This window comes from Myotis myotis, unplaced genomic scaffold, assembly GCF_014108235.1.
Source record: "Myotis myotis isolate mMyoMyo1 unplaced genomic scaffold, mMyoMyo1.p scaffold_m19_p_5, whole genome shotgun sequence".
Taxonomy (NCBI): Eukaryota; Metazoa; Chordata; class Mammalia; order Chiroptera; family Vespertilionidae; genus Myotis; species Myotis myotis.
The window spans coordinates 100,867,885-100,895,880 of record NW_023416357.1 but is presented as its reverse complement, the minus strand read 5'-3'; the positions used below and the strand labels follow the sequence as shown (position 1 = coordinate 100,895,880).

The 27,996-nt window shown below is 46.6% G+C and overlaps 1 protein-coding gene across 1 annotated transcript; it reads left to right on the top strand.

Moving 5' to 3' along the window:
* Positions 1–196: 196 nt before the first annotated feature.
* NAA60 (N-alpha-acetyltransferase 60, NatF catalytic subunit) lies at positions 197–27,996 on the top strand. Its single transcript, XM_036308252.1, has 6 exons — positions 197–374; positions 21,319–21,434; positions 22,809–22,938; positions 25,533–25,629; positions 26,311–26,545; positions 27,695–27,996. Exons 2-6 carry the CDS (start codon positions 21,325–21,327, stop codon positions 27,849–27,851), a joined length of 729 nt encoding a protein of 242 aa, XP_036164145.1. The 5' UTR covers positions 197–374; positions 21,319–21,324; the 3' UTR covers positions 27,852–27,996.

The window sequence follows — 27,996 nt, the reverse complement described above, 5'->3', positions numbered from 1 at the left end:
TCCCCATCGGCCCGCCTCGTCTGGGCGCCCCCCTCGGTTCTCAGAGCTTCACTCGCCCCTGCAGACGCTGCCCAACCAGCGTCCCAGCGCCTCCGCCACCCGGTTTCAGGGGAGGCCTGCCCACTCCTAAGATGGCGGCGTCGGCCTCGGGGAGGCGGTGCCCTAAGTGGGCGCTAGTGGCCAATGGGCTTCCGGTCTGCCCCGCCGGCCCAGCGCGGGAGGCGGAAGTGCCGTGGGCCGCTGCCTTAGTCCCGGCTGCGGCCCCTGCGGGTTACATAACCGGCTGCGGCCCACGGCCCCACTTCCGGCTCCCTGCGACCCCAGGATGCGCTGAGCCCCACGGCACTGTCCGCCGCCGCCGGCTCCCGCCCGAGGTGAGGTTCCCCCGGTCTCGGGCTGGTGGTGGAGGCGCCGGGTCCGGCTCGGGGTGGGGGTCGTGAGTGGGGAGGAGCTGCAGCTCGGGGTTGGGGCGGGCAGGGGCGCGGGGGGCCCTGGTGGGGCGCGGGACAGCCGGGCCAGTGGAGGGAGGCTAGTCGATGCCCAGATCCCCGCGGGGTTTCGGGGCTGCCTAGGTCAGGTCGCGTCCGGCAGGGGTGAGGAGGGGCCGCGGGGTGAGGAGGGGAGCGCCCCAGGTCCTAGGGGGTGCCGAGGGGCGCGGTTCCCAGCTCCGGGTGGGTGCCGGCCCTGTTTTCTCGGGCGCCTCGGTGCCCTGCCCTGGGACGGGTTGTTGGGGAGGTTTCGAACCGGAGCGTGGCCTGCCCTTCGCCCCCGCGGAGGTGAAGCGCCTGGTGTTTCCGCCGTGGAACGCTCTGCCGCCGCCTCGCTCGGCTTCGGTACTTGTCCGTCGGTCTGTAGTTACTTTGCCGACTGGTTTGCCCCCCTGTGAGCTCCTGGAAGCCCGGGCTCTGTCTCGGTCGGCTCCGCGTCTTCCTCTCTCAGAGGCTGTACCTGTTCGCCTGTAGCGTCTGTGGTGGGTCCCCCGGGGAAAATTTTGAGGGGGGCTGTGGGCCTTCGCTGCACCCCTAACAAATAACCGCGTGCCTGCCCAGCGGGGGCCGGAACCCAGCAAGGGAGGCGAGGCAAGGAGTTACTGTGCAATAAACGCGGACACTGGCCGCTTCGCGGATCGGTCTTCCCTCTGCCGAGTCCTGGAGCCGTGCGATCTGATAGTCATTCGTCCCGAAGGAAAGGGAAACAGCCCCCCACGGTAGTTCCCTGTGGTTCTGGAGGTGATCGCTACTGGGAGCGTCAGAACTGGAGAGAACGCTTCGGGTTGCAGGTGTTTTACCAGAAAACTAGAGACGGAAAACCCCTAGTTAATGTTTAATTGACTGGACCGGTACAAGCAGCTCCAGGTCCTCTACAGAAATAAATACCGCAGTCCTCCCAGCGTTTTGTGATGTAGATGTGTTAGAAGTTCTCTGGCCCAGCGTGCAAGGGAAGAAGGGGAGTCTTGAGCATCACTGAATTGAAAGGGACTGAAAGCCAAAACGAATTCCTGTTCTTCCTCTGGGTTTCTATAAAGTCAGTTAAAACCTGTAAGCAACATGGTCAGGGCATGGTGTGGTGTTCACAGGTCAGAGTAAAACAAAAAGTCTCTGTGTTTCCTATCTTTAGCCCCTCCCGGTTGTAACTTGCAGTGATTTTTGTCACGGTGTTTATTTTAGCCACATCTATTCCATATTTGGGATATGACTTGTTGAAGTTGCTAAGCAACAGCCTGCTCTGCCCTGGGTGGAAGGAAATTCCTGGATGGTAGGAGATTGGAGCGATAAAAGATAACACCTGAACTGAGAAGGGTGATGCTGTCCTGGCTGCTGTGCCTGTCTCGAAGCCTCCATGTACCTGTTAGCAAACAGTTTGGTACCTTACAGCCTTCGGGGTGTTTAATCCAGGGGGACATGGCAGCCTTCCATTGCGGCAGCCACGTGGAACACAGTGTAGAGAAGACTCCTCAGAGCGCTCGGCTCAGGGCTCTCAGTTCTGTCTGCTGAAATAGCCCAGAGGTCTGTCCACTTTGTTGTTGACAGCTCTCCAACCTGAACGGAAAGCTGACAGCTTATCAGATAGAGTCTTCCCTTAATGGCAGCTCCTCTATCTCTACATCTTATCTCCAAGAGCCCATCTTGGAAATAACAGAAGCAATTTCATTTTATAAAATAGTCTGTGGGTAATTGTCCCTTAGGTACTGGAATGAATTCTTATCTGGAATATGCTAACGCAACAATGTTTCATCGTTTCTGTAGTTCCTGGGAGTGATGCTGGATTCCTTTTTCAAACTTGCTGCTTTTCAGACATGACTCCTGACTCTAGTTGTAAACTATTCAGGAGGTCTTGCTGGTCAGATTATTTGTTGCTCATTATACTTAGTTTCAAATTACTTTCTCTGGCCTCCCATTTTAACCCTTTCATTGAGATGCACATACAAGCCCTGGTGGTTAGCTCACTTGATTGAAGAATCATCCTGATACCCCAAAGTTGGGAGTTCGATCCCCCCCCCCCCAAATCAGGGCACATACAAGAATAAACCAATGAATGCATAAATAAGGGAACATCAAATCAGTGTTTATCTCATTCTCCCCCTCTCCCTTCCTCGTCCTCGTCCTCGTCCTCGTCCTCGTCCTCTTCCTCTTCCTCTTCCTCTTCCTCTTCCTCTTCCTCTTCCTCTCTCTCATCAATTAAAAAGAAATACATAGCCCTAGCCGGTTTGGCTCAATGGATAGAGCTTCAGCCTGCGAACTGAAAGGTCCCAGGTTGGATTCTGGTCAAGGGCACATGCCAGGGTTGTGGGCTCGATCCCCCGTGGGGGACTTGCAGGAGGCAGCTGATCCACTATGATTCTCTCCATGGATATTTCTATCTTTCCCTCCCTCTTCCTTCCTCTCTGAAATGAATAAAAATATATTTTTAAAAAAAAGAAATATACATACAGAAAAGTACATTGCTTGATAACTGGTCATGAACTACCTGTTTAACCACCACCACAAAAGACCCCTCAGGTTCTTTATCAGACAAGCCCTCTCTATTTAAAATACTGATTTTCTGGTAGGAGATCATTAGCAGTCATTTTTGGGGGAAGGGGTAAGCAGGGGATTCTTAGATTTTGCTTTATATTGCATGTGAATTCTTATTTTGTGTTCATAGTAAAACAAAAAGATTAAAAAAGAGCATGCCCTTAAAAAAAGGAGGAATGTTCTTTTTAAACCTTTTTTTAAAGTGGTTGTCTTAAAACATAAATATTTTTTAAAGTTAAATTTTGTGAAGTCATTAAAATTTCTTTTTTAATGACTACACAGGAACTCTAAAATATTTGTACAAGTCTGTTCGGTGTTCTTATCCACAACCACCCCCTCTTTGCTTCATTACAGCTTTGAATCTGTTTATTTTTGGCATTGGTGCACAAAATGCCATGTTATTCCAATGATATGGGGTTTTAAAAGTTGGCACTAAGTGTATTTGGGGACAATATGGGTAATTATTCTACTTATAATTTGAAGAAACAGTATAAAATTTCCAAGTTATTACTAGTTAAAAACAACCCATGAGATTATTTTAATATAAAAATATGTTCACAAGTTTTACATTACCACATGAAAAATTTTTTTTCTTTATTTTTTTTTAATTTTTTTAATATATATTTTATTGATTTTTTACAGAGAGGAAGGGAGAGAGATAGAGAGTTAGAAACATTGATGAGAGAGAAACATCGATCAGCTGCCTCCTGCACATCTCCTACTGGGGATGTACCCGCAACTCAGGTACATGCCCTTGACCGGAATCGAACCTGGGACCTTTCAGTCCACAGGCGGACGCTCTATCCACTGAGCCAAACCGGTTTCCAAACTCATTGTAAGAAAACAGAAATTAGTTTAAGTGGCATAGAACACAGACATCTGCCATCACCCCAGAGGCAAATGCTGACAGGAGGTTGAATTACTTTTCAAAAATCATTTTTGGTATAAAAGTCTACCTCACGATCCTGTGTTAACGTATACCAGATTTGACCCATTTTTTAAATATTTAACTTCTAGCCGAAGCCGGTTTGGCTCAGTGGATAGAGCGTCGGCTTGCGGACTGAAGGGTCCCAGGTTTGATTCCGGTCAGGGGCGTGTACCTGGGTTGCGGGCACATCCCCAGTGGGAGATGTGCGGGAGGCAGCTGATCGATGTTTCTCTCTCATCGATGTTTCTAACTCTCTATCTCTCTCCCTTCCTCTCTGTAAAAAATCAATAAAATATATTTTAAAAAAAATTTAACTTCTATTTAACTCTGAAGGATCCTAAATGTAAACACAGAGAAGCAGAGATTAAAAATCATAATAAAACCCAGCAGAATGAGATGGAAAAGGTGAAGAAAGGCAGAGGGCTGATATGCTGGAGGGGCAGCAGCCAGGGGCCGGACAGGGTTTCTGAAACCAGATTCCCCTGTTGCTTACTTTTTCCCTTTCAAATTGAGTAGCTGCTTGTCCATTTCACCCACTCCTCCCCCCAAACAATGTTAGGGTTGCTTGTAGCCATTGAAGTTCTCTGTGGGAGAACCAATTTGCTCTTGATTTTGAGCCCTAGGCGGGATCCATTCTTGGGTATTTTACTACCCTTTGATTCCCACCCCACAAAAATGTAGTCATTACAGGTGATTTTATTATTGTTTCATTTGTTTTGTTTTTTACACCAAACCAGTTGGCTAACTGAACTGGAAATTATATTCTAGGCATGCCCTCTCAGATGGTCTCCTATCAAGATCCCAGCTTAAAAAGCCACCAGGCAGCCCTGGCCGGTGTTGCTCAGTGGTTAGAGTGCCGGCCTGTGCATTCAAGGGTCTTGGGCTTGATTCTCGGATTCGATTCCCATTCAAGAGCACGTACCTCAGTTGCAGGTTTGATCCCTGGCCCTGGTCAGGCATGTGCAGCAGGCAGCCAATTGATGTCTCTCTCCCACATCAATGTTTCTCTCCCCCACCTCATCCACCCCCAAATCCCTTCCACTGGTTCTAAAAAAAATCAATGGAAAAAAATACTCTGGGGAGGATAAACAAAAGAAGAAAAACCTCCAGGCAAAGGCACTTCTTGACCAGGCCATCCTTACTGCCCATCCAGGCCATGCCCCACTTGTCACCTGCTTTTACTCTGGCTTTATCTTCCCATATGACTGTGTGAGCTGGCAGCGCAGGCTCATCTGTGCCCTCATTTTCTGTTCCAGGAAGATGACTCTGCTGAGCTTTCAGGTGAGGGGACCACAGGGTCTGTTTGGTCTTGGCTTCATGTCTCTGGCCCCCAGTTCAGACCCTCCTGGAACCTGTTCTCATCACTGCTCTTCCTCTTCGTCCTGTCTCTCTCTCAACCTAAACCGTCTTCTCTAGTTCTGACACGGACCTAATGGGGCCACAAAAGGCAAACAGTCCTTGGGCAGCACACCACAATCCAGTCCTTCTTCCAATAGAAACTTGTCGGCTGCTCTGGTGTACGTCCTTAGGACAAGGAGAGGATTCTCTCAGACTGCTATGCCCAAGGTTAGCCCAAATGCCTTCTGAAGGAGCATCGGGGTTTGTAAGTGGTACACATGCACAGCGGCCCAAAAGCCTGTCCTTCACGTTGGGTCATTTTACTGTGAATATGAAGTAAAAAAAAAAAAAAAAGATAAAATAAAATTTTAAACAAAATAAGATCTAGCTCACCTTGGACACAATGGAAAGCTAAAAAGCATTGCTTCAAAATGCACAATGCCCCAAACAGCATGAAGACTTCTGTCATGCTGAAAGGATGCTCAGATCTGGAAACTTGCCTTCCTACGAAGTAAAAAAAGCCATGTTTGTTGGAGCCACATCTCTGGGAGACTTTGATGGAAGTCTCCTATTAAGTAAAATTAAAGGCTTCCTTCTCAGTTGACATTTCGAGTGAAGAGATACCACTAAGCATAAAAATGGGCAGTGTCGTTTGTAGAGACAGAAAGCGGAATGGTGGTTGCTGGAGGCTGGAACAGGGAGTTAGAGTTCAGTTTGGGAAGATGAAAAAGTTCTGAAGATGATAGTCATTGGTGACCATCAATTGGTGGTGGTTGCACAGCAATGTGAATACCACTGATCTGTGCACTTTAAAATGGTTGAAATGATACAATTTATGTATATTTTACCACACTTTAAAAAAAGATAAAGAATGTTGCAACATTTGACAGTTTTCTTTTTTTTTAGTAGGACTGCTTGGGTTTTAGGTGCAATTTGGGGGAAGTGCAAGGGGATTGATCTCCTGCCTTTTTCCTTGTGGCTCAGGTTGGAGAACATCCCTCCCACACAGTTGTATTAACCCCTCTACACAGCCCAGTTGCCAGCACTATTGTGTTCACTAATGTGCTGTTTGCCATGGAAATCCTTGAGCAAAAGAAGTGGCTTCTGTGAGTATTTTGGTAATGGTGCAGGAAAGCACACACCCTGGTCCCCCAATATACCCCTAATCAGAGATTTCTGATATGCTTAGTGCTGCAACCACAGCATCTAGAGCAGCAGTTCTCAACCTGTGGGTCGCAACCCCTTTGGCGGTCGAACGACCCTTTCACAGGGGTCTCCATATCAGATATTTACATTACGATTCATAACAGTAGCAACATTACAGTTATGAAGTAGCAACGAAAATAATTCTATGGTTGGGTCATAACATGAGGAATTGTATTTAAAGGGTCAGAAGGTTGAGAACCATTGATCTAGAGCAATGCCTGGATTTTCAACACAATTTTGGTAAATAAAAGACTAAATGAATTCTCAGTATGAAATTTAGGGGATGATAGAAACTTTAGCCCAAAGGAAAGAATGGTCTGGAACTGGGACCACACTGGAACCACCTGTTAATTGTCTTTTTAAAGTTGAGGTATAGTTAACATGCAGCCAAGTGGTCAGATCTTAAGCGAGCAGATCCATATATTTGATGACCATAAAGGAGACAGAACATCATCATTGCCCCAGTAAGTTGCCTTATGGGGCATCTCAGTGTCCCCCCACCCCACTATCTGATTTCTGTTACTATCAGTTCCCTTAGACCCGTGGTCGGCAAACCGTGGCTCGCGAGCCACATGCGGCTCTTTGGCCCCTTGAGTGTGGCTCTTCCACAAAATACCACGTGCGGGCACGCATGTACAGTGCAATTGCCCATGCACAGAAGTCAGTATTTTGTGGAAGAACCGGTATTTTGTGGAAGAACCACACTCAAGGGGCCAAAGAGCCACATGTGGCTCGCGGGCTGCGATGTGCCGACCACTGGGTTAGACAATTTCAGAATTTCATGCAAATGGAATTCTTCCGTATCATCAATTCATGCTTGAAGAGATATGCCTTAAATTGTATATCACGAATATATGGGCTTCCTTCTAAGCACGATGGCTTGAGTTTTAAGAGGGAGGCTGTTGGAACTAGAGTGCTGGGTGTTTGTTTCTTGTCACCCTGTAAATTAATCATGTTCCTCCTACACTGAAGTTTTGGAAGGAACCCAGGCTTCCTTGGAAACAGCTTGCTGCTCCCACCGGCAGCTGCTCCTTTGAGCAGACCAACTATGAAGAGTGCTCAGTTTCCCCTCACTCTCCTTTTAGCCATTTTACTGATGAGCAAGGCAGTGTCCTGTGCCCATCACTGGTTTATTTTTCCTTTTCTCCCCTCTCTATCCTAAACACAAGAGCTTGGAGTTTATTGTTGGATTGTCCAAGCCAATAAACCTGGCGTCTGTAGAATTTCACATTCCCCAAGGGCCTGGTGGTTTTTAATACTTGTGCTATGGAGGAGTGCTACTCTTCCTTTGTGCTTCACTTGAGAAGCCTGGAGTGCCAGGGAAGGACCAGGGTGGTGCTTTGACATAGGGTGAAGGGAGTCAGGAGCTCAAGAGGAGCCAACTGAGGTGTGAGCTTTAAAGTCAGGGGAGGCAGTTCCTAAGGGAGGGCTGCTGGATTTCAGAGAGGGGAAGCTGTTGGTTTGTCACCAGTGGCATGTTGGAGCAGAAGGGGGCTGGGTGCAGAAATAAAGCAGAAGGTGGCAGCAAATGTGGTGTTGTAGGTAGTTACACTGAAGGAAAAGAAGGTGACAGGAGACTTGTCCAAAAGAGGGTATACATGGTGTGTTTACAGCCCATTGGAAGGGAGTTTGTGCAAAAGAGAAGGTTGAAAATGTTGGAGAAAGGGGGTGCTTGAGTCGGGGAGGGAGGAGACAGGAGCTGGACCAAGGACTGGAGTGGCCATCTCATTTGTCTTCCAGAGAAAGATGAGAAAGCTGAAGCATGGAGCAGGACAGAGATGTCTCAGTGGACATCAGAGCTGGGATTTGACCCTGAGTCATTGTGACTCAAGCATCCCTGCAGGGTCTGGTAGCACATGGAGGGCACAGCATCCAGAGCATAAGTGGAGATTGGGCTAGTCTTGGCAAGGACTCTCCCCCCTCTTTCTCTCTCTAAAATAAATTTTCAAAAACCTCAAGTGAACTTAGAATTCTCCTGTACAAAACGTCCCTACTGTTGTAATATAGACATGCTAGTGTCTGTAGGAAAATGTATACCAAGCGATGGCCTGTGCATCTGTGGCTTCGGTGCTGTCCCATCAGCACCCTACGGCTCAGGCTGGAATAGAGGGCCTAACACCTGGCCTCTACTCTGGCTTCATCCACTGTCACCTGTTTCTAGCAAATCTCAGAATCCGTGTTCCTTGAGCCCTAATGGTAGCAAGAAGAGATCAGTAGTTGGTGGAAGCTTCAGGATGGACAAGTGGAGTCCCCACAGGTGCTGCATAAGGGTTTCCTGACTTGCTCCTCCGCGGTAAACTAGCCACTTGCCATACCCGCCTCCCATCTGCACTGCCACCATCTCTAAATTTGCCTCCTCTGACTCCATTTCTTCCTTTCACTGGCAAACAAGTGCCAGATTCTCCTCCTGTGCCTTCCTGCCATCTTCTCTACCCACTGTCAGTTGGGCTGGGGCAGATTAGGCACTGTAATATCCGCCTTTGTCCCTTAGTTAAATGTGACATGTTTCTATTTTTAAATCAAGGCATCTAAAGAACTGGCCTTTGAAAACATGGAAGTGCTTTTAATAGGGATGTGAGAATCCACAAATAGCCGTGTTTCCTGGAGCCCAGTGTTTTTATTGAACACTGAACAGGGAGAGAACGCGAGCTTTCCCCAAGGATACTAGGGGGAAAATTTGTAAACCTCAGGGCATAAGAGATGCTCATTTATTATGGATCTCTTCCTTTGCTATCAAACTTCACTGTAAAGTGGTTTTTAATCTTTTAAAATCAACTTTATTAAAGTTTAACATACATATAAGAAAATGTACCCAATGAGTTTTAATGTGTGCATATATGTTTGTGTGTGTAAACACTGCCAACAAGATACAGAACAGTGCCACCACTCCCCACATCCCCCCCACCCCCACCCAGGAATTGCCCCACCCTCAGCCTCTTTGCAGTCAGTCCTCTGTCACAGGCAACCATGGAGGTCAAGGCCTTGCATCTTAGCTCTTACTGACTGGGCAGCAGCTCTAGCTCTTCAGATGCCCAGGTCTACCTGTGGCCATCCAAACCCTGGCTCTACTGGCTGGTTTTGCCAGTTGCCTGCACTTGTCCTGCCAGCTCTGGTGTAGGGTCGGTGAGAGTGAGCTGACAGTATCCTGTCCTGCATCTCCTTTTTGTAGGAAGGGCCCAGAGCACATTTCCTGTTGGTTGAGAACAAAACTGTGGGGCACAGTCAATGAGACACCTGGAGCTCTGCCAAGGGTAATGTGGGCGGGCAGTCAGGTCACCCTGTTTCTTGGGATAACAGAGCCTGTCAAGCCCCAGGTGAGCCACTGGAACTGGTTTTCCAGGGAAGAGGACAACATGGAGTTTCCTGGCATAGGTCACTCATTGGGGCTAAATATTGATTTGAGATTTATCCGGTGATTTGTGGTTTGTGTTGATTTCCTAGCTATGGAAAATCTGAGAGTGATCTTTCCTTTCTCAAAATATCTGAGCAGCTAAGACTGCATCAATTAAAACATGTGGTTAGTTGAGACTTGATAACTTTCTTTGGTCACTTCTTACACCGAGCAAATGACAGATTTTTCTTTTCTTTGAATATGAAGTATTAAAATTGGCCCAAATCCAGTGTAAGCTACAGATTGGCCTTGGTGGGCTGGCGGCTCTTTGAGTCTGTACCTCCTGCCAGCCTCCCTAATCTTTAGCGTCGTCTTCCCCAGAGCACCGCCAACCCCACCTTAACCCCACCTGGCACAGTAGTAGCCCATGGGATGCAGGATGTGGGCCAGCCCCATTAAAGGAGCCCCACCACGCAGCACTAGCAGAGTCCCTGCAGTTTGACTTACAGGCTGGAAAACTTGTGATTCTTTCTGGAATTTACTATGACTTCCTTCAAAATGAATCTTTCTTATCCATTTGCTCATGAAAGAATCATTTATTCTCAGGATTGGGGCTGTTTTTTGTTTTTAACAGCTTTATCGAGGATATAATCCACATGCCATAAAATTCATCCATTCAGAATGTACCATTCACAGAGCTGTGCATCCTTGACCACATTTTATTTCAGAACACTTTCAGCATTCCAAAAGAAACCCCACTGCCGAAACCGGTTTGGCTCAGTGGATAGAGCACTGGCCTGCAGACTGAAAGGTCCCAGGTTCGATTCCGGTCAAGGGCATGTACCTGGGTTGCGGGCACATCCCCAGTGGGAGATGTGCAGGAGGCGGCTGATCGATGTTTCTAACTCTATCTCTCTCCCTTTCCTCTCTGTAAAAAATCAATAAAATATATTAAAAAAAAAGAAAGAAACCCCACACTCTTAGCCATTACCCTACAGTCCTCGCAACTGTAGGCAACCACTAATCTACTGTCTGTTCCTATGGATTTGACTATTCTGAACATTTCATATAAATGGAATCATAAGTTATGTGGCCTTTTGTAGCTTTTCTCACTCAGCATCATGTTCTTAGTGTTCATCCACGTAGCAGGTGTCAGTACTAAATATCCACTGTATGGGTGGACCACATTTTATGGATCCAATCATCTATTGGCAGACGTTTGGGTTGCTTCCACTTTTGGTGAGCCTGTAGTGGACTCCCATTTATACTTCCTTGCTCAGTTTAGAGCAGGGATTGTGTTCTCGCTAGGGCAGTGATGGCGAACCTATGACACGTGTGTCAGAGGTGACACGTGAACTCATTTTTTTGGTTGATTTTTCTTTGTTAAATGGCATTTAAATATATAAAATAAATATAAAAAATATAAGTGTTTTACTATGGTTGCAAATATCAAAAAATTTCTATATGTGACAGGGCACCAGAGTTAAGTTAAGGTTTTTCAAAATGCTGACACGCCGAGCTCAAAAGGTTCGCCATCACTGCACTAGGGTGTGGAGCAGAATTTTTATAGATCATACTGTTTAGCTGCTTGGATTGAGTTATTTGGGCTTCTCTGCCAGAATTTCCCCTAGAGGTGGTTGCAATAGGGAGAGGAAGACCCTTGTCTCAGGAGCCTTCTCTGGAAAGACTGCATTGATGGCCTGGGATGATAAAGGGTTGTTGACTTTGTTTCAAAGGCTCTAAGTTTTGACAGTTTTCTTGGTCCTGAGGGAAAGGGAAGGGCGTTGCCCTAAAGTGGCCCTGTGGTTGATAACCTAGCATCTTGGGTAGTTTCGAGCACAATTCCTAAAACAGTGCCCTGTGTCCTTAGACTGCACAGTGGGTGTCTGTACTGTCACTCTTTAAAACCTCATTGGAATTTTTTTTTCCAGTGTAAAATGTTTACATTTAGAATCAGTCACCTGGACTCGGTTTAGGTAGTCCCAATTTTGTTGGCAACATCGAAAACATCATAGTCAGGAGCCAGTCAAACATATGCCTTCTCCTCTCCATTAGGCCTGACCAGGGTGTTGACCTTGGCCACGTCAGTGTCATAGAGCTTCTTCACAGCCTGTCTGATCTGGTGCTTGTGGCCTTGACACCCACAATGAACACAGTGTACTGTTGTCTTCTGTCTTCTTCATGGCTGACTCAGTAGTCTGGGGGAATTTGATGATGGTATAGTGGTCAAGCTTATTTCTCTTGGGTGCGCTTCTTGTATTTAGGTTGCCTTCAGAGCCTCAGTGTCTTTGGCTGTTGGAAGGTGGGTGATGTGTGAAATCTTCTTTATTTTGTGGCTATGGACACCTTTCAGCACTGCGTTCTTTGCCTTCAAAGCCTTTGCTTTGGCTTTGGCTTTGGCTTTGGCTTTGGGAGGAGCAGGGGCTTCCTTTTGGTGCCATCTTCATTAAAAAAATTTTTTTTAAAAAGCACTTCATTGGAATTTGAGGGTCCCAAGTAGTATTCCCTGTCCCCATAATACTCTGAACCAGGTGCCTGACCCGTCTGGAATCCAGAGTGCTCAGCAGTAAGCCAGCCATGATTTGCTGAGAACTCACTGGTCCCAGTGAGGAGATGTGCAGAGGCTGTGGCACTGCTTCCCAAAGCTCTCAGAGAGGATGCCAAAGACATTTAAATCAGTGCCCTGGAAAACCTGCTGTCCATAAGTGAAATTCGGCCTATGTGAACAAGTTTGGTCAGAGGTTAATTTTTTTTTAAAATCCTCCTTCACCCGAGGAGTGAGGATACTTTTTCCATTTATTTTTAGTGAGAGAGGGGGAGTGGGGAGGGATGGGGGGGAGAGGGAGGGAGGGAAGGAGAGAAAGAGAAACAGCAATATGAGAGAGACATCGATTGGTTGTCTCCCACTCACAAGGCCAGGGATTGAACCTGCAACTGAGGTTCATGCCCTTGACCAGGAATCGAACCCGAGACCCTTTGGTTCTCAGGCCGATGCTCTAACCACTGAGCAAACGGCCAGGACTAGTGGTTAATTTTATTTATTTATTTATTTTTAAATCTTTATTGTTCAGATGTCCCCTCCCCCCCATAGCTCCCCTCCTCCTGATTCCCACCCCACCCTAGGGGCTCGCCACCCCACTGTCATCCATAGGTGTAAGATCTTTGTCCAATCTCTTCCCGCACCCCCCGCATTCCCTCCCCCCCCCCGAGAATTGTCAGTCTGCTCCCTTTCCATGCTCCTGATTCTATTACATTCACCAGTTTATTCTGTGCATCAGATTTTTTATTCATTTGATTTTTAGATTCACTTGTTGATAGATATGTATTTGTTGTCACTTTGTTGTTCATAATTTTTTATCTTTACCTTTTTCTTCTTCCTCTTCTTAAAGAATACCCTCAGCATTTCATATAATACTGGTTTGGTGGTGATGAACTCCTTCAGCTTTTTCTTGTCTGTGAAGCTCTTTATCTGACCTTCAATTCTAAATGATGGCTTTGCTGGGTAGAGTAATCTTGGTTGTAGGTTCTTGCTATTCATCACTTTGTATATTTCTTGCCACTCCCTTCTGGCCTGCAAAGTTTCTGTTGAGAAATCAGCTGACAATCGTATGAGTACTCCCTTGTAGGTAACTGACTGTTTTTTATTCTTGCTGTTTTTAAGATTCTCTCTTTGTCTTTTGCCCTTGGCATTTTAATTATGATGTGTCTTGGTGTGGTCCTCTTTGGATTCCTCTTGTTTGGGGTTCTCTGTGCTTCCTGGACTTGTAAGTTTACTTTACCAGGTAGGGGAAGTTTTCTGTCATTATTTCTTCAAATAGGTTTTCAATATCTTGCTCTGTCTCTTCTTCTGGCACCCCCATAATTCAGATGTTGGTACGCTTGAAGTTGTCCCAGAGGCTCCTTACACTATCTTCATATTTTTGGATTCTTTTTTCTTTTTGCTCTTCTGGTTGGGTGTTTTTTGCTTCCTCATATTTCAAATCTTTGACTTGATTCTTGGGATCCTCAGTCTACTGTTGAATCTCTGTATATTATTCTTTATTTCAGTCAATGTATGCTTAATTTCTGACTGGTCCTTTTCCTTTTCTTTTTTTCTTTTTTTTGACATTCTCACTAAGATCCTTGAAGGTCTCACTAAGTTCCTTGGAGGTTTCTAGAAGATTCTTGAGTAACCTTATAACTGTGATTTTGAACTCTATATCCAGTATTTTGTTTTCTTCCATTCCTTTCATTTGTGACATGTTTCTTTGTCTCCACATTTTGGCTGCTTCCCTGTATTTGTTTCTAATATATTGGGTAGCTGTTAAGTCTCCTTGGGTTGATAGAGTGGCCTTATGTGGTAGGTGTCCAATAGGGCCCAGTGGCTCAGCCTCCCCAATCACCTGAGGTGGACACTCTTGGTGCACCCCTTTGTGGGCTGTGTGTACAGTATTGTTGTAGTTAAGCCTTGATTGCTGTTGGTATCACTGGGCAGAGTTGACCTCCAGGCCAATTGGCTGTGAGGACCAGCTGTGTCTACAATGGAAGAACTGCTGTGCAGGAGACACCCTTATGGGGCAAGACTTGCTTCAGTGGGGTTTTGGTGCTCACTGAGTCTGCCCCTTGAGTGTGTCACTTGTGGATGTGAAGGGTTGTAATCTGGATGGTCTCACACTGACCACTGGGTAGGTACATTGGCTCTTGGATCTCCTGGGGCCTGGGGCCACCCAGCAGGAGCTACAGAGAGATCTGCAGATTCCTCCCTTTTGTATCGGATTTGGAAGTGCCCAGATGGGTTTGGAAGTGCCCAGACAAGGCCCAGTTGTGAAGCAAGGCAGGCAGCTGCTGCCAGCCTTGGGCCTTCTTTTGATAGCTTTGGGGCTCCCTGACCCAGCTGCTGCCTGTTTGATAGGTTTTAGGCTGAGAAAGGATAGGCCATTCATATGCAAAAGCCACTGTGCACAGCTTGGGGTTGTAAATTGGGTAGGGCGGTGTCTCAGGGAATCACCAGGGTGGAGCAAACAGCAATGGCTACCAGTCAGCCTTGCACCAGAGAGGTCCCAGCGAAGGAACGATGATCACTCCAAGCACCTCCATCTAAAAGAAAGCCGCCCTCAGAGGTTCCTGCCCCGATGCCAGACAGTCCAGTTTCTCCCCGTATGTGTCTGGGTCCCCCAGAGTCTCACCTGGAACCGGAGTTCAGAGCAAGTGAGAGCTTGTATCTCCCACCCGATTAAAAAAGCAGCTCACCCAGGTGCCAGTCTGTTCTGCACTTCCACACCTCATACCAGTCTCAATGTGCTTTCTTTTTTACCTCTCTGGTTGTAGTTCTTCCACTCAGCCAGCTTTCCCATGGTTCTGGATGATAGTTGTTCTGTCTTTTAGTTGTAATTTTGATGTGGCTGTGAGAGGCAGCAAGTACAGGTGTTTACCTATGCCTCCATCTTGGTTCTCCTTCTTGCTGGTTAATTTTATTTATTTATTTATTTATTTATTTATTTATTTTTTCTAAATTAAATCTTTATTGTTCAGATTATTACATTTGTTCCTCTTTTTTTCCCCCATAACTCCCCTCCTCCCAGTTCCCGCCCCACCCTCCGCCCTCACTCCCCACCCACTGTCCTCATCCATAGGTGCACGATTTTAGTCCAGTCTCTTCCCGCATCTCCCACACCCCTTTCCCCCCAAGAATAGTCAGTCCATTCCCTTTCTATGTCCCTGATTCTATTATGATTACCAGATTATTTATTCACTTGATTCTTAGATTCACTTGTTGATAGATGCATGTTTGTTGTTCATAATTTGTATCTTTACCTTTTTCCTCTTCTTCTTCTTCTTAAAGGATACCTTTCAGCATTTCATATAATAGTGGTTTGGTGGTGATGAACTCCTTTAGCTTTTCCTTATCTGTGAAGCTCTTTATCTGACCTTCAGTTCTGAATGATAGCTTTGCTGGGTAAAGTAATCTTGGTTGTAGGTTCTTGGTATTCATCACTTTGAATATTTCTTGCCATTCCCTTCTGGCCTGCAAAGTTTCTGTTGAGAAATCAGCTGACAGTCGTATGGGTACTCTCTTGTAGGTAACTGAGTTTCTTTCTCTTGCTGCTCTTAAGAGTTTCTCTTTGTCTTTTGCTCTTGGCATTTTAATTATGATGTGTCTTGGTGTGGTCCTCTTTGGATTCCTTTTGTTTGGGGTTCTCCGTGCTTCCTGGACTTGTAAGTCTATTTCTTTCACCAGGTAGGGGAAGTTTTCTGTCATTATTTCTTCAAATAGGTTTTCAATATCTTGCTCTCTCTCATCTTCTGGCACCCCTATAATTCTGATGTTGGTACACTTGAAGCTGTCCCAGAGGCTCCTTACACTATCTTCGTATTTTTGGATTCTTTTTTCATTTTGCTTTTCCGGTTGGGTGTTTTTAGCTTCTTCGCATTTCAAATCTTTGCCTTGATTCTTGCGGTCCTCTGGTCTGCTGTTGGGAGTCTGTATAATATTCGTTATTTCAGTCCATGTATGTTTAATTTCTAGTTGGTTCTTTATCATAACATTGAGGGTCTCATTAGATTTGTTGAGGATCTCATTAAGATTATCAGCGGCTTCTAGACAGTTCTTGAGAGACCTTAAAAGTGTGGTTCTGAACTGAATATCCTCCATTGACAGTTTTGCCCTGTTTCTTTGTCTCCGCATTTTTTATGCTTTCTTGGTGCACCCCCTAGTGGTCTTTGTGTGCAATCCTCCCGTAGTTATGCCTTGATTGTTGTAGTTAATACTAGGGGGATTTGACCTCCAGGCCAGCTGGCTGTGAGAATCAGCTGTGTCTGCAGTGGGAGAACTTCTGTCCTCTAGGGAGGTGCTAATCTAGCCTTTGCCTGAGGCTATCTGGCAAATGGCTCTGCGCAGGGCTTGGGCGGGGCGGGTGGGTCGCTCAGGCTCGGTGATCAACAGGGTGGGCCAGAGAGAGCAGTTATGGCGGCTCTCAGTTCCATCCCTAGGGGCTCTGCCTCACAGAGTCCCAGCAACCGCTGCAAACCTCGGAGAGAAAGCTGCCTTCGAGTTCCAACTGAAGCCAGACAGTCCCGCTTCTCCCGTTTGAGTCTGGGTCCCTAGAGACTCGCCCGGATCTGGAGCTCAGAGTCTGAAACTCCCTCCCGATTGAAAGCACCAACTGCGCCCTCCGCCGCCAGCCCGCTCCGCGCGCACTCCGTACCTGAGTATTTCACTTCAGCACTGCGCCTCCTCTGAGTCTGGGTATGATATTCTCTTTCCTCCTAGTTGTAGAATTTCCACTCAGCCAGCCTTCCTGTGGTTCTGGATGATGTCCGTTCCGTCTTTTAGGTGTGTTTTGATTTGGTTGTTCAAGGCAGCAATCTCCGGCGTTAACCTATGCCGCCATCTTGGTTCTCCTTCTTGCTGGTTAATTTTATTATTTATTTATTTTTTTTAAAAAATATATTTTATTGTTTTTTTTACAGAGAGGAAGGGAGAGGGATAGAGAGTTAGAAACATCGATGGGAGAGAAACATTAATCAGCTGCTTCCTACACACCTTCCACTGGGGATGTGCCCGCAACCAAGGTACATGCCCTTGACCGGAATCAAACCTGGGACCCTTCAGTCTGCAGGCCAACGCTGTATCCACCAAGCCAAACCGGTTAGGGCCCTGGTGGTTAATTTTAATTAGGAATATTTTTAAACATACACTTGACATACCCATCATCCAGTTCAACAGTTAATAACATTTTGCACTTCTGCACCAACTGAATTAAATTCCAGAACATTCTGTCATTTCACCCTACATATCCTGTGTGCATCTCTTAAGGAATATGGACATTTTCTACATAACCACAATGCTATTCTCATACCTAACAATATTAACACCACTTTTAGTTTTTAGAGGATTTGTGTGTATGCGTGGAATTTGTTCCCTTTGTAGGGAAAGGGAGTGTTGCCTGAGAGGTGGGGGTTGTGCAGAAATCTCCAGGGAAGCTGTGTTTCCTACTGGGGAATGTGATGTGCTGGGCTCCATCCTGCTTTTGGTGGGTGGACCCCTTGAACCTGTACAATCGTGTTCTGTGGAGCAAAACAGCCCTTTATCCAGGATGACAGGGGAGTCACCTCCAAGCCAGTGACCGCTAGGATATATTTTGGACAGTATTGACTCATGAAAAATGCAAGACTTGCCATTTTTGGTCGACCAGTCCATTTCCTAAGAGGTAGCCACTTAGGCAGCATGAGGTCCCTGAGGTCACACTCACCAGAATGTCCTTGGTGCCATCGAGGATGGGGACCTGGAGCATTGGCCATGGAAGGGGGTGCTAAGTATTGGAATGGCCCTACTGGGTAGGGACCAGGTAGTCAAGCTGTTTAAACAACATTGTACCAGACAGTATCTTGGTTTCTGAAGGCCTATCCCAGTGAAAAGAATAAAACAGGTGACATGGAAAGACTAGATTTGCCAAGTTGGGGGGTATTTTCATGTTTGGTTGGTGTTTTGTTTTTGTTTTGTGTTTGGAACTAAGAACTCAAATAAGCACAGCCCAGCATTTGTGACCTGCCCTTTCTCAACAGGACTTTCACATTAACTTTTGTGATGGCCCTGTTTTGTCATCTCTGCCCAGAGAGACTTGTCTGGGTCTGCTTAGCTCTCAAAGTTTCCATCAAGGTCATGCATCCAAAGACCAGCTTTGTCCCCTTCTAAGAACTAGTCTTCTCTAGTAGGGTGCCTACTGGGAATGCTGCTCCTTTCTAAGGTGTAGGTGGTAGGTACCTCAGCTTCTTCCGGACCTAACATCTGTAGGGATCCACTAGGCCTCAGGCAGGAACGCTTCCGGTTCTTGTCCTGAAGAGTTTCCATTCCATACCCCTCTGAGCCTCTTGGCCTGCAGGCCTGGTGAGGGTACCCAGTGCTGCCAACATGGTCACAGGAGGATGCCCATCCTACCCCCACCCCCATTTTGCAGACATCACGTGGTCAGTGTCCAGGTGCTGGCTAAAAACAAAAAGGAGAAGAAAGTAGGTCCCTTCTCATTTCGACTCTTGAGTCATGCTGTGTAGAGGGACATGTCAAGGTGGCACAGTCCCCACTCCTTGGAGTCCAGTGTATTCTAGAAAGACTGAACCTAAGGTGGCCCCCGAGCCACAGAGCTCCTGCAGTACCTCCTCCTTCCTCCCTACTCCCCCCATGTCTGCTTCAAGGTCACAAGGTAGCCCCACTCCACATGTGCCCCCACCCCCAGCTGTCTAGTACCATGAAGGGGAAGGGGGTACAGCATCAAACTTGTCACTACCCAGACTGAGGGGCTTCTGTCATCAGCCTGACTGCCCAGTAGCACCTGGTCCTTGGGGGACTGCCAGCCCAGGATTGGCCCTCAAAGGAGCCATTCTTTTTTCCCCTCTTTTTGTGTTAATCCTTACCCAAGGATATTTTTTTCCATTGCTTTTAGAGCAGCGATCACCAACCTTTTGGACCTCATGGACCACCAGTTGGCTACTGCTGTTTTAGAGAGTAGAAAGGGGGGTGGAGAGAAACACATAGATTGGTTGCCTCCCAGCTAGTCCCAGAATCAAACCTGCAACCCAGGTATGTGCCCTTGACTGGGAATCCAACTGTGATCTTTTGGTGCACGGGCCAACGCTCTAACCACTGAGCAACCGGCCAGGGTTCATTTTTTGAACCATTTAAAGTGAGTTTTAGACTTCATAATGCTTCACTCCAGAGTGTTCCACATGCATCTCCTAAGACTTTCTACATAACCACTTCCACCCTTTCACATCTAAGACAGTTAATTGCAATTTTATTTGCTTTCTAGCACATAATTAAATTTCCACAAAAGATTTTGATTTTTTTTCTAGTAAAGGTGTTATATATTACATTTGGTTATAGATATTCTTGTCTCTTTTAGTCCACTTTTGTTTTTTTAATGGCATTGACTTTTTAAAAAAATACATTTTTATTGATTTCAGAAAGGAAAGGAGGAGAGAGACATAGAAACATTAATGATGAGAGAGAGTCATTAATCAGCTACTCCCTGCACACCCCATACTGGGAATGGAGCCCGCAACCTAGGCATGTGCCCTTGACCAGAATCGAACCTGGGACCCTTCAGTCCGCAGGCCAACGCTCTATCCACTGAGCCAAACTGTCCAGGGCATCATTGACTTTTTGAAGAGACCAGGTTGCTCATCTTGTAGAATATCAGCATTCTGTGTTTGTTGGCTGTCATGATGCTGTTGAATATACATGCCTGTGTGCCAGCTATTATCTGTAGTCGTGAAGTTAGGTCTGGAGGCACAACTGGCTTAGGCAGAAACCTAAAGGCTTTGTGGATGTCATATGCATGGCACTGGTCAGAGAGGCTGGGCTCCATTACTGGGGGAATTGTGACTGCAGGATCTTGAGGTTGAGAGGCTTTTCCTTGGTGATTGGTAAGTCCTGGGGGTGCAGGTACTTTGCCTCCATGCTTCACACCTGCTCCCCAACATCCTCCACTGTGTGGTTAAAAGCCTTTGATGATTCTTGCTTGAGTCATTTATTTTCATCAGCACTTTTAAAGTGATGACATTCCAATTCTATCATTATTTCTACTTTTATTGGCTTTCATTCTTCTATTCTATAGAAAGAATTTTTCCTCATCCATCAAGGATGAACTACACAGTTATCCTAAAAGATGTAGTAAATGCATGGTCCTTTGCCTTTTACTACCAGCTTTCAACATAAAGAAGAAAGGCTCCTGTGTTCCCTTTGTCAGAATGTAATATTTGACTTTCCTTCCTGCTTCCTTGCCTTATCTTAATTGGACCAAGGGCAGCTGCTCCATCAGCAACCTGGGCTGAATGTAGTTTCCTGATTTAAAATAATTGTCAGCAACTCCTGACCCTGATTTGAACCTCTAGTGTCTTGCAAGTCTCCCTGTTTCTCTCTCTTCACTCATGAGTTTCGTTTGCTGGATAAGGGAGAGAAATGACCCACCTAGCAAGTGCCAATTTTCCTGGAAATCCAGCAGGTCATTGGCCCCTGCCCAGGCTGATCTGATGGTGTTAATGGCCACTGGCCCAGGTCGGGAGAAGTTGGACTGCTGGGGCTGTGTGCTATGTGCAATGGAGAAATGGTGACGTGAGGGAGACAGGACACTGGCCAGGGAGGAGTGGTGCTCAAAGGGCACCTAAGAGGGGCAGAGAGGAGAGAGAAAACTGACCAAAGGCAGGCTGCTCTCTGGGGGTTCAGGAGTTTCCAAGTAAACAGTGAGGGGACCCTAGGTCCCCATCCTGCCAGCCCTTCCCAAGCCTTAGTTTACTTGTCTGCAATGTGGGGGTGACTGTGACACCTGGTGCAAGGGATTATTGTGAGCTTCATGCAGTTACTAAAGGGGACCACCATCCATGGCGGGGCATTAGTCCTCCCATCTTTCCTGCGTCACAGGTTAGGAGGAGGAAGAGGAAGTGAATGTGCCATGATGGGATCTGTGGGCTGGTGGGGTGTTTAGGGGAGGTTGGCTGCTCTCCTGACCCCACCTCTCTCCCTGCAGGTGTGAATGACAGAGGTGGTGCCATCCAGCGCCCTCAGCGAGGTCAGCCTGCGCCTCCTCTGCCACGATGACATAGACACTGTGAAGCATCTGTGTGGTGACTGGTTCCCCATTGAGTAAGTTAAGTGGTGCCCTCTGCCCTGCAGCTACAGATTGGAGGGGTGGGGTAATGCCCATGGATCTGATGAAGCTGGAAGGCTTGTGCAGAGGTGAGGATGTCCTGGAGGTGCCATGGTGGCCCAGAGTCACCTTGCCTGTCAGAGGAGCCCAGGCCCTGCTCCCTGACGGCAATCAGATCTTTTCCATCTCACTCTACCTTATGCAAAGAGTTCTCCAAAAGGGCTTTGCTAAGTACCACCAACTTTACTTACAAAGATGTTTGATGTACTGCTATTTGTAAGTCAGAAAATTGAGAAGCAACTTAAGTACCTTAACAGTAAAGAATGGCTGACATATATTAGGGTATCTGCATACAAAAATTAAATATTATTCAGCCAGGAAAAGTGAAATCTGTCATCAAGATATACTTGACAAGGAGAGTTTTTTAATGAGATATTGAGTGAAAAAAGTAGACTGGAAAATTGTATGTACCACAATTCCACTTTTATTTGAAAACATGCATAAGATAAAAGCCTATGAAGATATATACTATCTAGCAAAGTGTTTTTGGTGTTTTGGAATGGGTAGATTATTAGTAGCTACAAGTTTGTTTTATTTTGCTTGTCTGTATTTTCTCTATTTTTCTGTAATATGCACATAGAGCTTTTGTTGTGAGAAAAATAAGTACAAACTTTTAAAAATTAAAAATAAACAAGGTCCTGCTAAACATCATGTTTCTATGAGTCTTAACCTCTGGTTTCACCCACTGCCATCAGGAGAGGAACTTGGGTGATGCCAGGCCTCGTAGAGCCTTCTGGTGGGTGGTCAGTGGCCTTTGCAGAGCAGACCCAAGCGGAGCACCTCTCCACTGTGTCTCCACCCTCTTCCAGCTCTTGGTCTCAGGAAAGGCGTCCGGACTAACTTGTTATGTCCCAAACCCACAGACCAATAAACCCAGAATGTCCTGTTCCCTCACCAAAACTCTTTACTGGGGCTGAGTCATCTGTCTTTCATTACTGTCATAGGGCTTTGCATGAAACGTTCTCTTTTCTGCTCCCCTTGGGTCTTGAGTTTGAACTCTTCCAGCTGCCCCTCTAGGTACTGCTCTCATGGAGACAATGTCATGGGAAGTTCCCCCCCTCTTATCTCTCTATCTTGTAAAATAATTTTTCCATCAGAAATTCCCCATCCTGTCTGGATAGATTGCTGCTTTAAGATGATAATTCACTGAGAATGATACACTTTGGTGGAGACTAAGTGTTGGGCAGGCTCCTTATCAATCCTGGAGCAGTGGACAGAGTTGCCTCGAGTCCCCTGTGGGTCCACTGTCTGAAGCATGAGGTTAGTTGGACTTGGCCTTTGGCAGTTTCACCTAAGTTTGTTCTCCTCAGGTACCCAGACTCATGGTATCGTGACATCACCTCCAACAAGAAGTTCTTTTCCCTTGCTGCAACCTACAGGGGTACCATTGTAGGAATGATAGTAGCTGAAATAAAAAGTAGGACCAAGATACACAAGGAGGTAAGCATGTGTGGCAATGATGGGGCTGCCAGGCCCTTGGGACAGAATCACACTGCCTGCTCTGTGGCCCTTTCCCTTAGGAGCTCAGACCATGTATGAGACTCATATCCAGGTGGTTTCTTTCTGTGTGTACGTAATACAGTCATATGTACATTAAGTAACACATCCTAACTGCAGGCTTCTTTCTAATGACTGTCCTTTTGAAATTGGGAGGGGGTGTAAATGATTCACTGAGAATCTGCAGAGTTGTAAGGGTCTGTCATTTGTATTGGTGACAGTGTCACAGAAACTGCTAATACTGCTGTGATTTGTTAAAGGAAATGCTAATTCCAGTTACAGGTTAGTAAAAACAAATATTTTTTTTCCTGTTCAACTTCATAGACCCCTCCAAGATCTATTTAAGAACCCTGGAGAGTCTTTGGACCCTGAGTTAGCAAGTCCTGCTCTAAATGTAAAATGTGATGTTATGGTCACAAACACATTTTTTCATGTGGTTGACTTGGGTCAAGATTCTGCCTAGCCCTAGCCAGTTTTGCTCAGTGGATAGAACATCGGCCTGTGAATCAAAGGTTCCCAGGTTCGATTCTAGTCAAGGGCATGTAAAAAAAAAACACAGACAATTAAATCTTCAGAGTAAATAAATTAGAAAAAAACATTCTGCCTAATGATTTGGGTCATCTTATAGAGTGACTGAGTAGCATTTATACATAGGTATTTACAAAGGGGAAAAACCCCACCAACAACTGGCAACTGCTTCTATCTGTTGACTTGAGGCTATTTATTTAAAAGTGCAAGAAGGATATCTCTCCCTTTTGTTTTATTTTTCGAAATATATTTTTACTGATTTCAGAGAGGAAGGGAGAGGGAGAAAGAGATAGAAACATCAGTGATGAGAGAGAATCTTAGATTGGCTGCCTCCTCCTGGGGATAGAGCCGGCAACAGGCATGTTCCTTGACTGGAAATCGAACGTGATCCCCTGGTTCTTAGGTTGACGCCCAACCACTGAGCTAGCTAGGCAGATCTCTCTCCCTTTTAAAGACCCAACCCACTCAGGTCTACTCTAATTTGCCTGTAATTAGATTCTGGCAAAGTTTCTTTTAAGAGTAACTTTTCTATCCTAGCTTTCTTCTCATTTTTTTTCTTCCATTTTTCTGTGCTAAGATACAGCAAAAAAGGAAACATTGGCGTTTTCAGCAAGCATCAATACTTTTTGCTCTTTCACAGAACAAACTGCCCCACCTACCGTCCCCTGACTTGTTCCCCAAAATTCACTCTATGAAGCTCTTCCTGTGTGCCCCCAGCAACTGTCCAGCCCCACACACATGGTGACTAGATCTCTGTACTCCTTTGAATGTGTGGGTTTTCCCATGAGGGCAGAGATTGGGATCCTTTCCTTCTACTTCCTGGGTATCAGGAGAGCCTTTGCACTCTGGCACTTTTTCTGGCCCTGCTGAGAGGCAGAATGAATTCAACACAGGAAAGAGAGCAGGGGCTGTCAGAAGACATCAGCTGGGGAATGAAGTACCTGCTTTACCTTCCTGACCCTCCATGGGCTTCAGGTAACAAGAGCAATACGGATACCTCCCTGAGATTGAGTTTGCCTCTGTCCAGCTTAACTGTAATGTGGAGTGCTGGGGCCGGGGTCAGGGCCAGGAGAGTGGTGAGTAGGGACAGGGACAGGCCAACCCATGTCCAGCACACGGGAGCCACTCAGTGAACAGTGGATAGGGATGAGAGAGGCCAAGTCACCAAGCTTTCTTTCCATGGGGGAGAATCCACCAAGCCTTCTTTACAAAGTAGAAGAACATCAACCTCATGGTGGTCAAATTCACAACTCTCTCAGTCCAGAATTTTATCTCTGAACCAAGAGACCCACAAGGGTTGGTGGGCCATGGTGTGACACTCTGCTTGGTGTGGACAGCAGAGAGGCTACTCAGACTCCCCACCCTCTGTACTCTTAAGACCACTTGGAAGCAGCAAAGGATCCTTTAATTTAATTAAACTTTTTTTTTTTAAGATTTTTAAAAATTGATACTTAGAGAGAAAGTAAGGGGAAGGAAACATCGATGTGAGAGGCTGCCTCCTGCACATCCCCTAATTGGGATCAAGATTGCAACCCGGGGTGTGACTGGGGGTCAAACCGGCAACCTTGCTCTGGACAACGCCCAACCAGCTGAGTCACACAGGCCACAAGGCTAATGAAACTTTTAAAACGTTGTGTTTGTCTGGCTGTTTGATCTCTTGGTGTGTCAGTTGACACGCGTGAGCACCATATAGTGCCCACACAGCATAGTCATTTCCTTTTTACCATCGTAGCTTCACTTGTCTGGCATCAGTGTCCTTCCTTGTATGGTCTACCACCCTTCCAAAGAGAAGCGATTTTTTGTGAGTGTTCTTATTTTAGCAGAAAGGCCCACACCCTCTTGTTTCCATGGGATGGGGTTGACTCTCCATTATTCTCTGTTCTATCCCTTCCTGCTCCAGTGGCCCCCCCAGGTGTTGTGGCTGGGAGAGTCAGCACATGAGATATGTTCTGCAGTGGGACCAGATGCCTCAACTGTGAACCTGACTTTATTTCTGACTTTTTCTTTAGGATGGAGATATTCTAGCGTCCAACTTCTCTGTTGACACACAAGTTGCATACATTCTAAGTCTTGGAGTAGTGAAGGAATTCAGAAAGCACGGCATAGGTAAGGGGCGGTTGGAATAATGATTTTTGGCATATACACTCCACCACCACCACCCCCTGCCCTGCCTGTTGACCTTCAATTCAGCCCATGCTCTTTCCACACATTACCAGGTCTTTCTGTATGGCCTCGTTCCAAAGCTTACAAGATCAGATTACTAACAACTCCCAAAGGTCCTCATTACAGAATGGGCACCTTTTAACCACACCTGCTGACACGCACACACTACTTATATCTGGTCACAAGGTATGCTTGATTAAGAATAGAAAACATAATTGATGAAACAGTCCTAGCTCCCATGGATCAGATTCTTTATCTAATGTCTCCAACTTCCCATCCCACTCAGCCACAGCAGTCTTCATTGTAACCCAGGTCTGCCCATTCCACATTTTCCTGGGCTTAAGTTTACACTTTTTGTTGTCTGAAAGGCTAGTGAATCTCCACTGTGGATCCAGCCCCTGGGAGGGAACTATGCATAGTTCCCTGGACAGCCAGCGGTCTGCAGCTAATAGGCCCTGTCTGGCTGTGGGATTTTAGGGACTTTGACAGTGGATGGTTATGGGAAGTCTTTGATAGAGTGGCAGAGAGATCTGTAGAGATCTCTGAGAAGGTCACTTCCTTGTTTGCCTTATGCTTCCTCCTCACCTGCCCCGCCATGTGTGACTGTTGCTTCTTTGCCTACAGGTTCTCTTTTACTTGAGAGTTTAAAGGATCACATATCCACCACTGCCCAGGACCACTGCAAAGCCATCTACCTGCACGTCCTCACCACCAACAACACAGCAATAAGCTTCTACGAAAACAGAGACTTCAAGCAGCACCACTATCTCCCCTATTACTATTCCATCCGTGGGGTCCTCAAAGATGGCTTCACTTATGTCCTCTACATCAATGGTGGCCACCCTCCCTGGACCATCTTATATCCTTTTCTTCTCAGGGGTGAGAGACAGTGGCTTCCTAGCATCAGCTGGAGCTGTGGTTGCTTTCAGATGACATTCACAAAGCAAGCTCACAGGATGCATTTTTTCCTGATGAGATGATGTGGGTAGATCTGATTTGCATGTATTAGGAATTGATGGTCTGGTTGCAGATATTGGGAAAGCAGACATGCTCTGGTATTCATTGTTCCCTGGACTTGAGCCCAGTAGAAGAGGTGGATTTTTAATTCTCCTCGTCCAAGACCCACCATCCATTCGTCCATCTATTTACCCAATAAGTATTGGTTGAGAGTCTCCTGTTCCTGGTATGTGTGGGCTACAATAGTGAACAAAATAGACAAAGCCCCTGCCCTGGTGCGGCCTGCATGCTGGCAGGGAGAAGGCAGATGAGGGAGGTGAAAGAGTTGTTGCTATTTTGAACACTTAGTTCAAACCTTTCTTACCAGAATGTAGGGTATGTGAGTGACCCAGTGGTGTGTCCCTTCCCTGCTCCCTCCCTTTTAACTATCTCTGGCCCTAAACAGGTAAAAGGGAAGCTAGAAGACTTCTTAATAGTCATAGGGTGTGGCCCAGAAAATACTGTGTGTACATGTACCTGTGTGTGATTACTAGTAAATAAATGAGTCTAGGATTTATCCATTTCATAGGGAAATAAACGGGAGAGAGGTGGTACAAAGCCCACAGGTCTCCATGCTCATGTGAAGATGGGTCTCTGTGCTAAGGGCTTAACACTGTTGACCCCCCTATGTCACAGGAATGAGGCCCTGCCCCTCTGAGGACTGAGGGTAGGGGGAGGACCAGGAACACTTGCTTTTTGCTTTACCCCTCCCCGCAGCACCCAGTCCCTGTCTGTTAACCTTAGTCTGTGTGTCCATGTGCCTGAGGCCTCACCTGGAAGGGCCTTTTGTACGCACATGCTGCCTTTATTATTTTGCATAGTGGAGGCCCCTCCATCTGTGGAGGTTTTCCAGCACTCTGCAGAGGCTCAGTGGACTTTCGGCCTCCCTTGAGGACGGCATGCTGTCTGCACTCAGTCCTGCAGGTTGCTGTTTGGGCCTCTGCTGACAGTGCCACTCCAAGGGTGTGTGGGCAGGGAAGGCGAGTTGGAGTCTTCCTTAACAGAGTCCCACGGACTACATCCAGCACCTGGGTTCTGCTCTAGCAAACCTGAGCCCCTGCTCCATCCCACACAGGATTTACCGCCAGGCCCACAGCCTGCTCTGCAGCTTCCTGCCGTGGTCGAGCATCTCCACCAAGGGCGGCATTGAGTACAGCCGGACCATGTGATGCCAGCCGGGCAGCCTCCAGCAGGTCCCACCCCTTGGCGCCCTGCGGAGCCCACCTTCCTGGCCATTTGACCTCAACTGTGTTCTGCAGGGGAGCTGGCCCATCACCTGCCCCAGCTGCAGGCCCGGTGCTACATGGGCTCGGG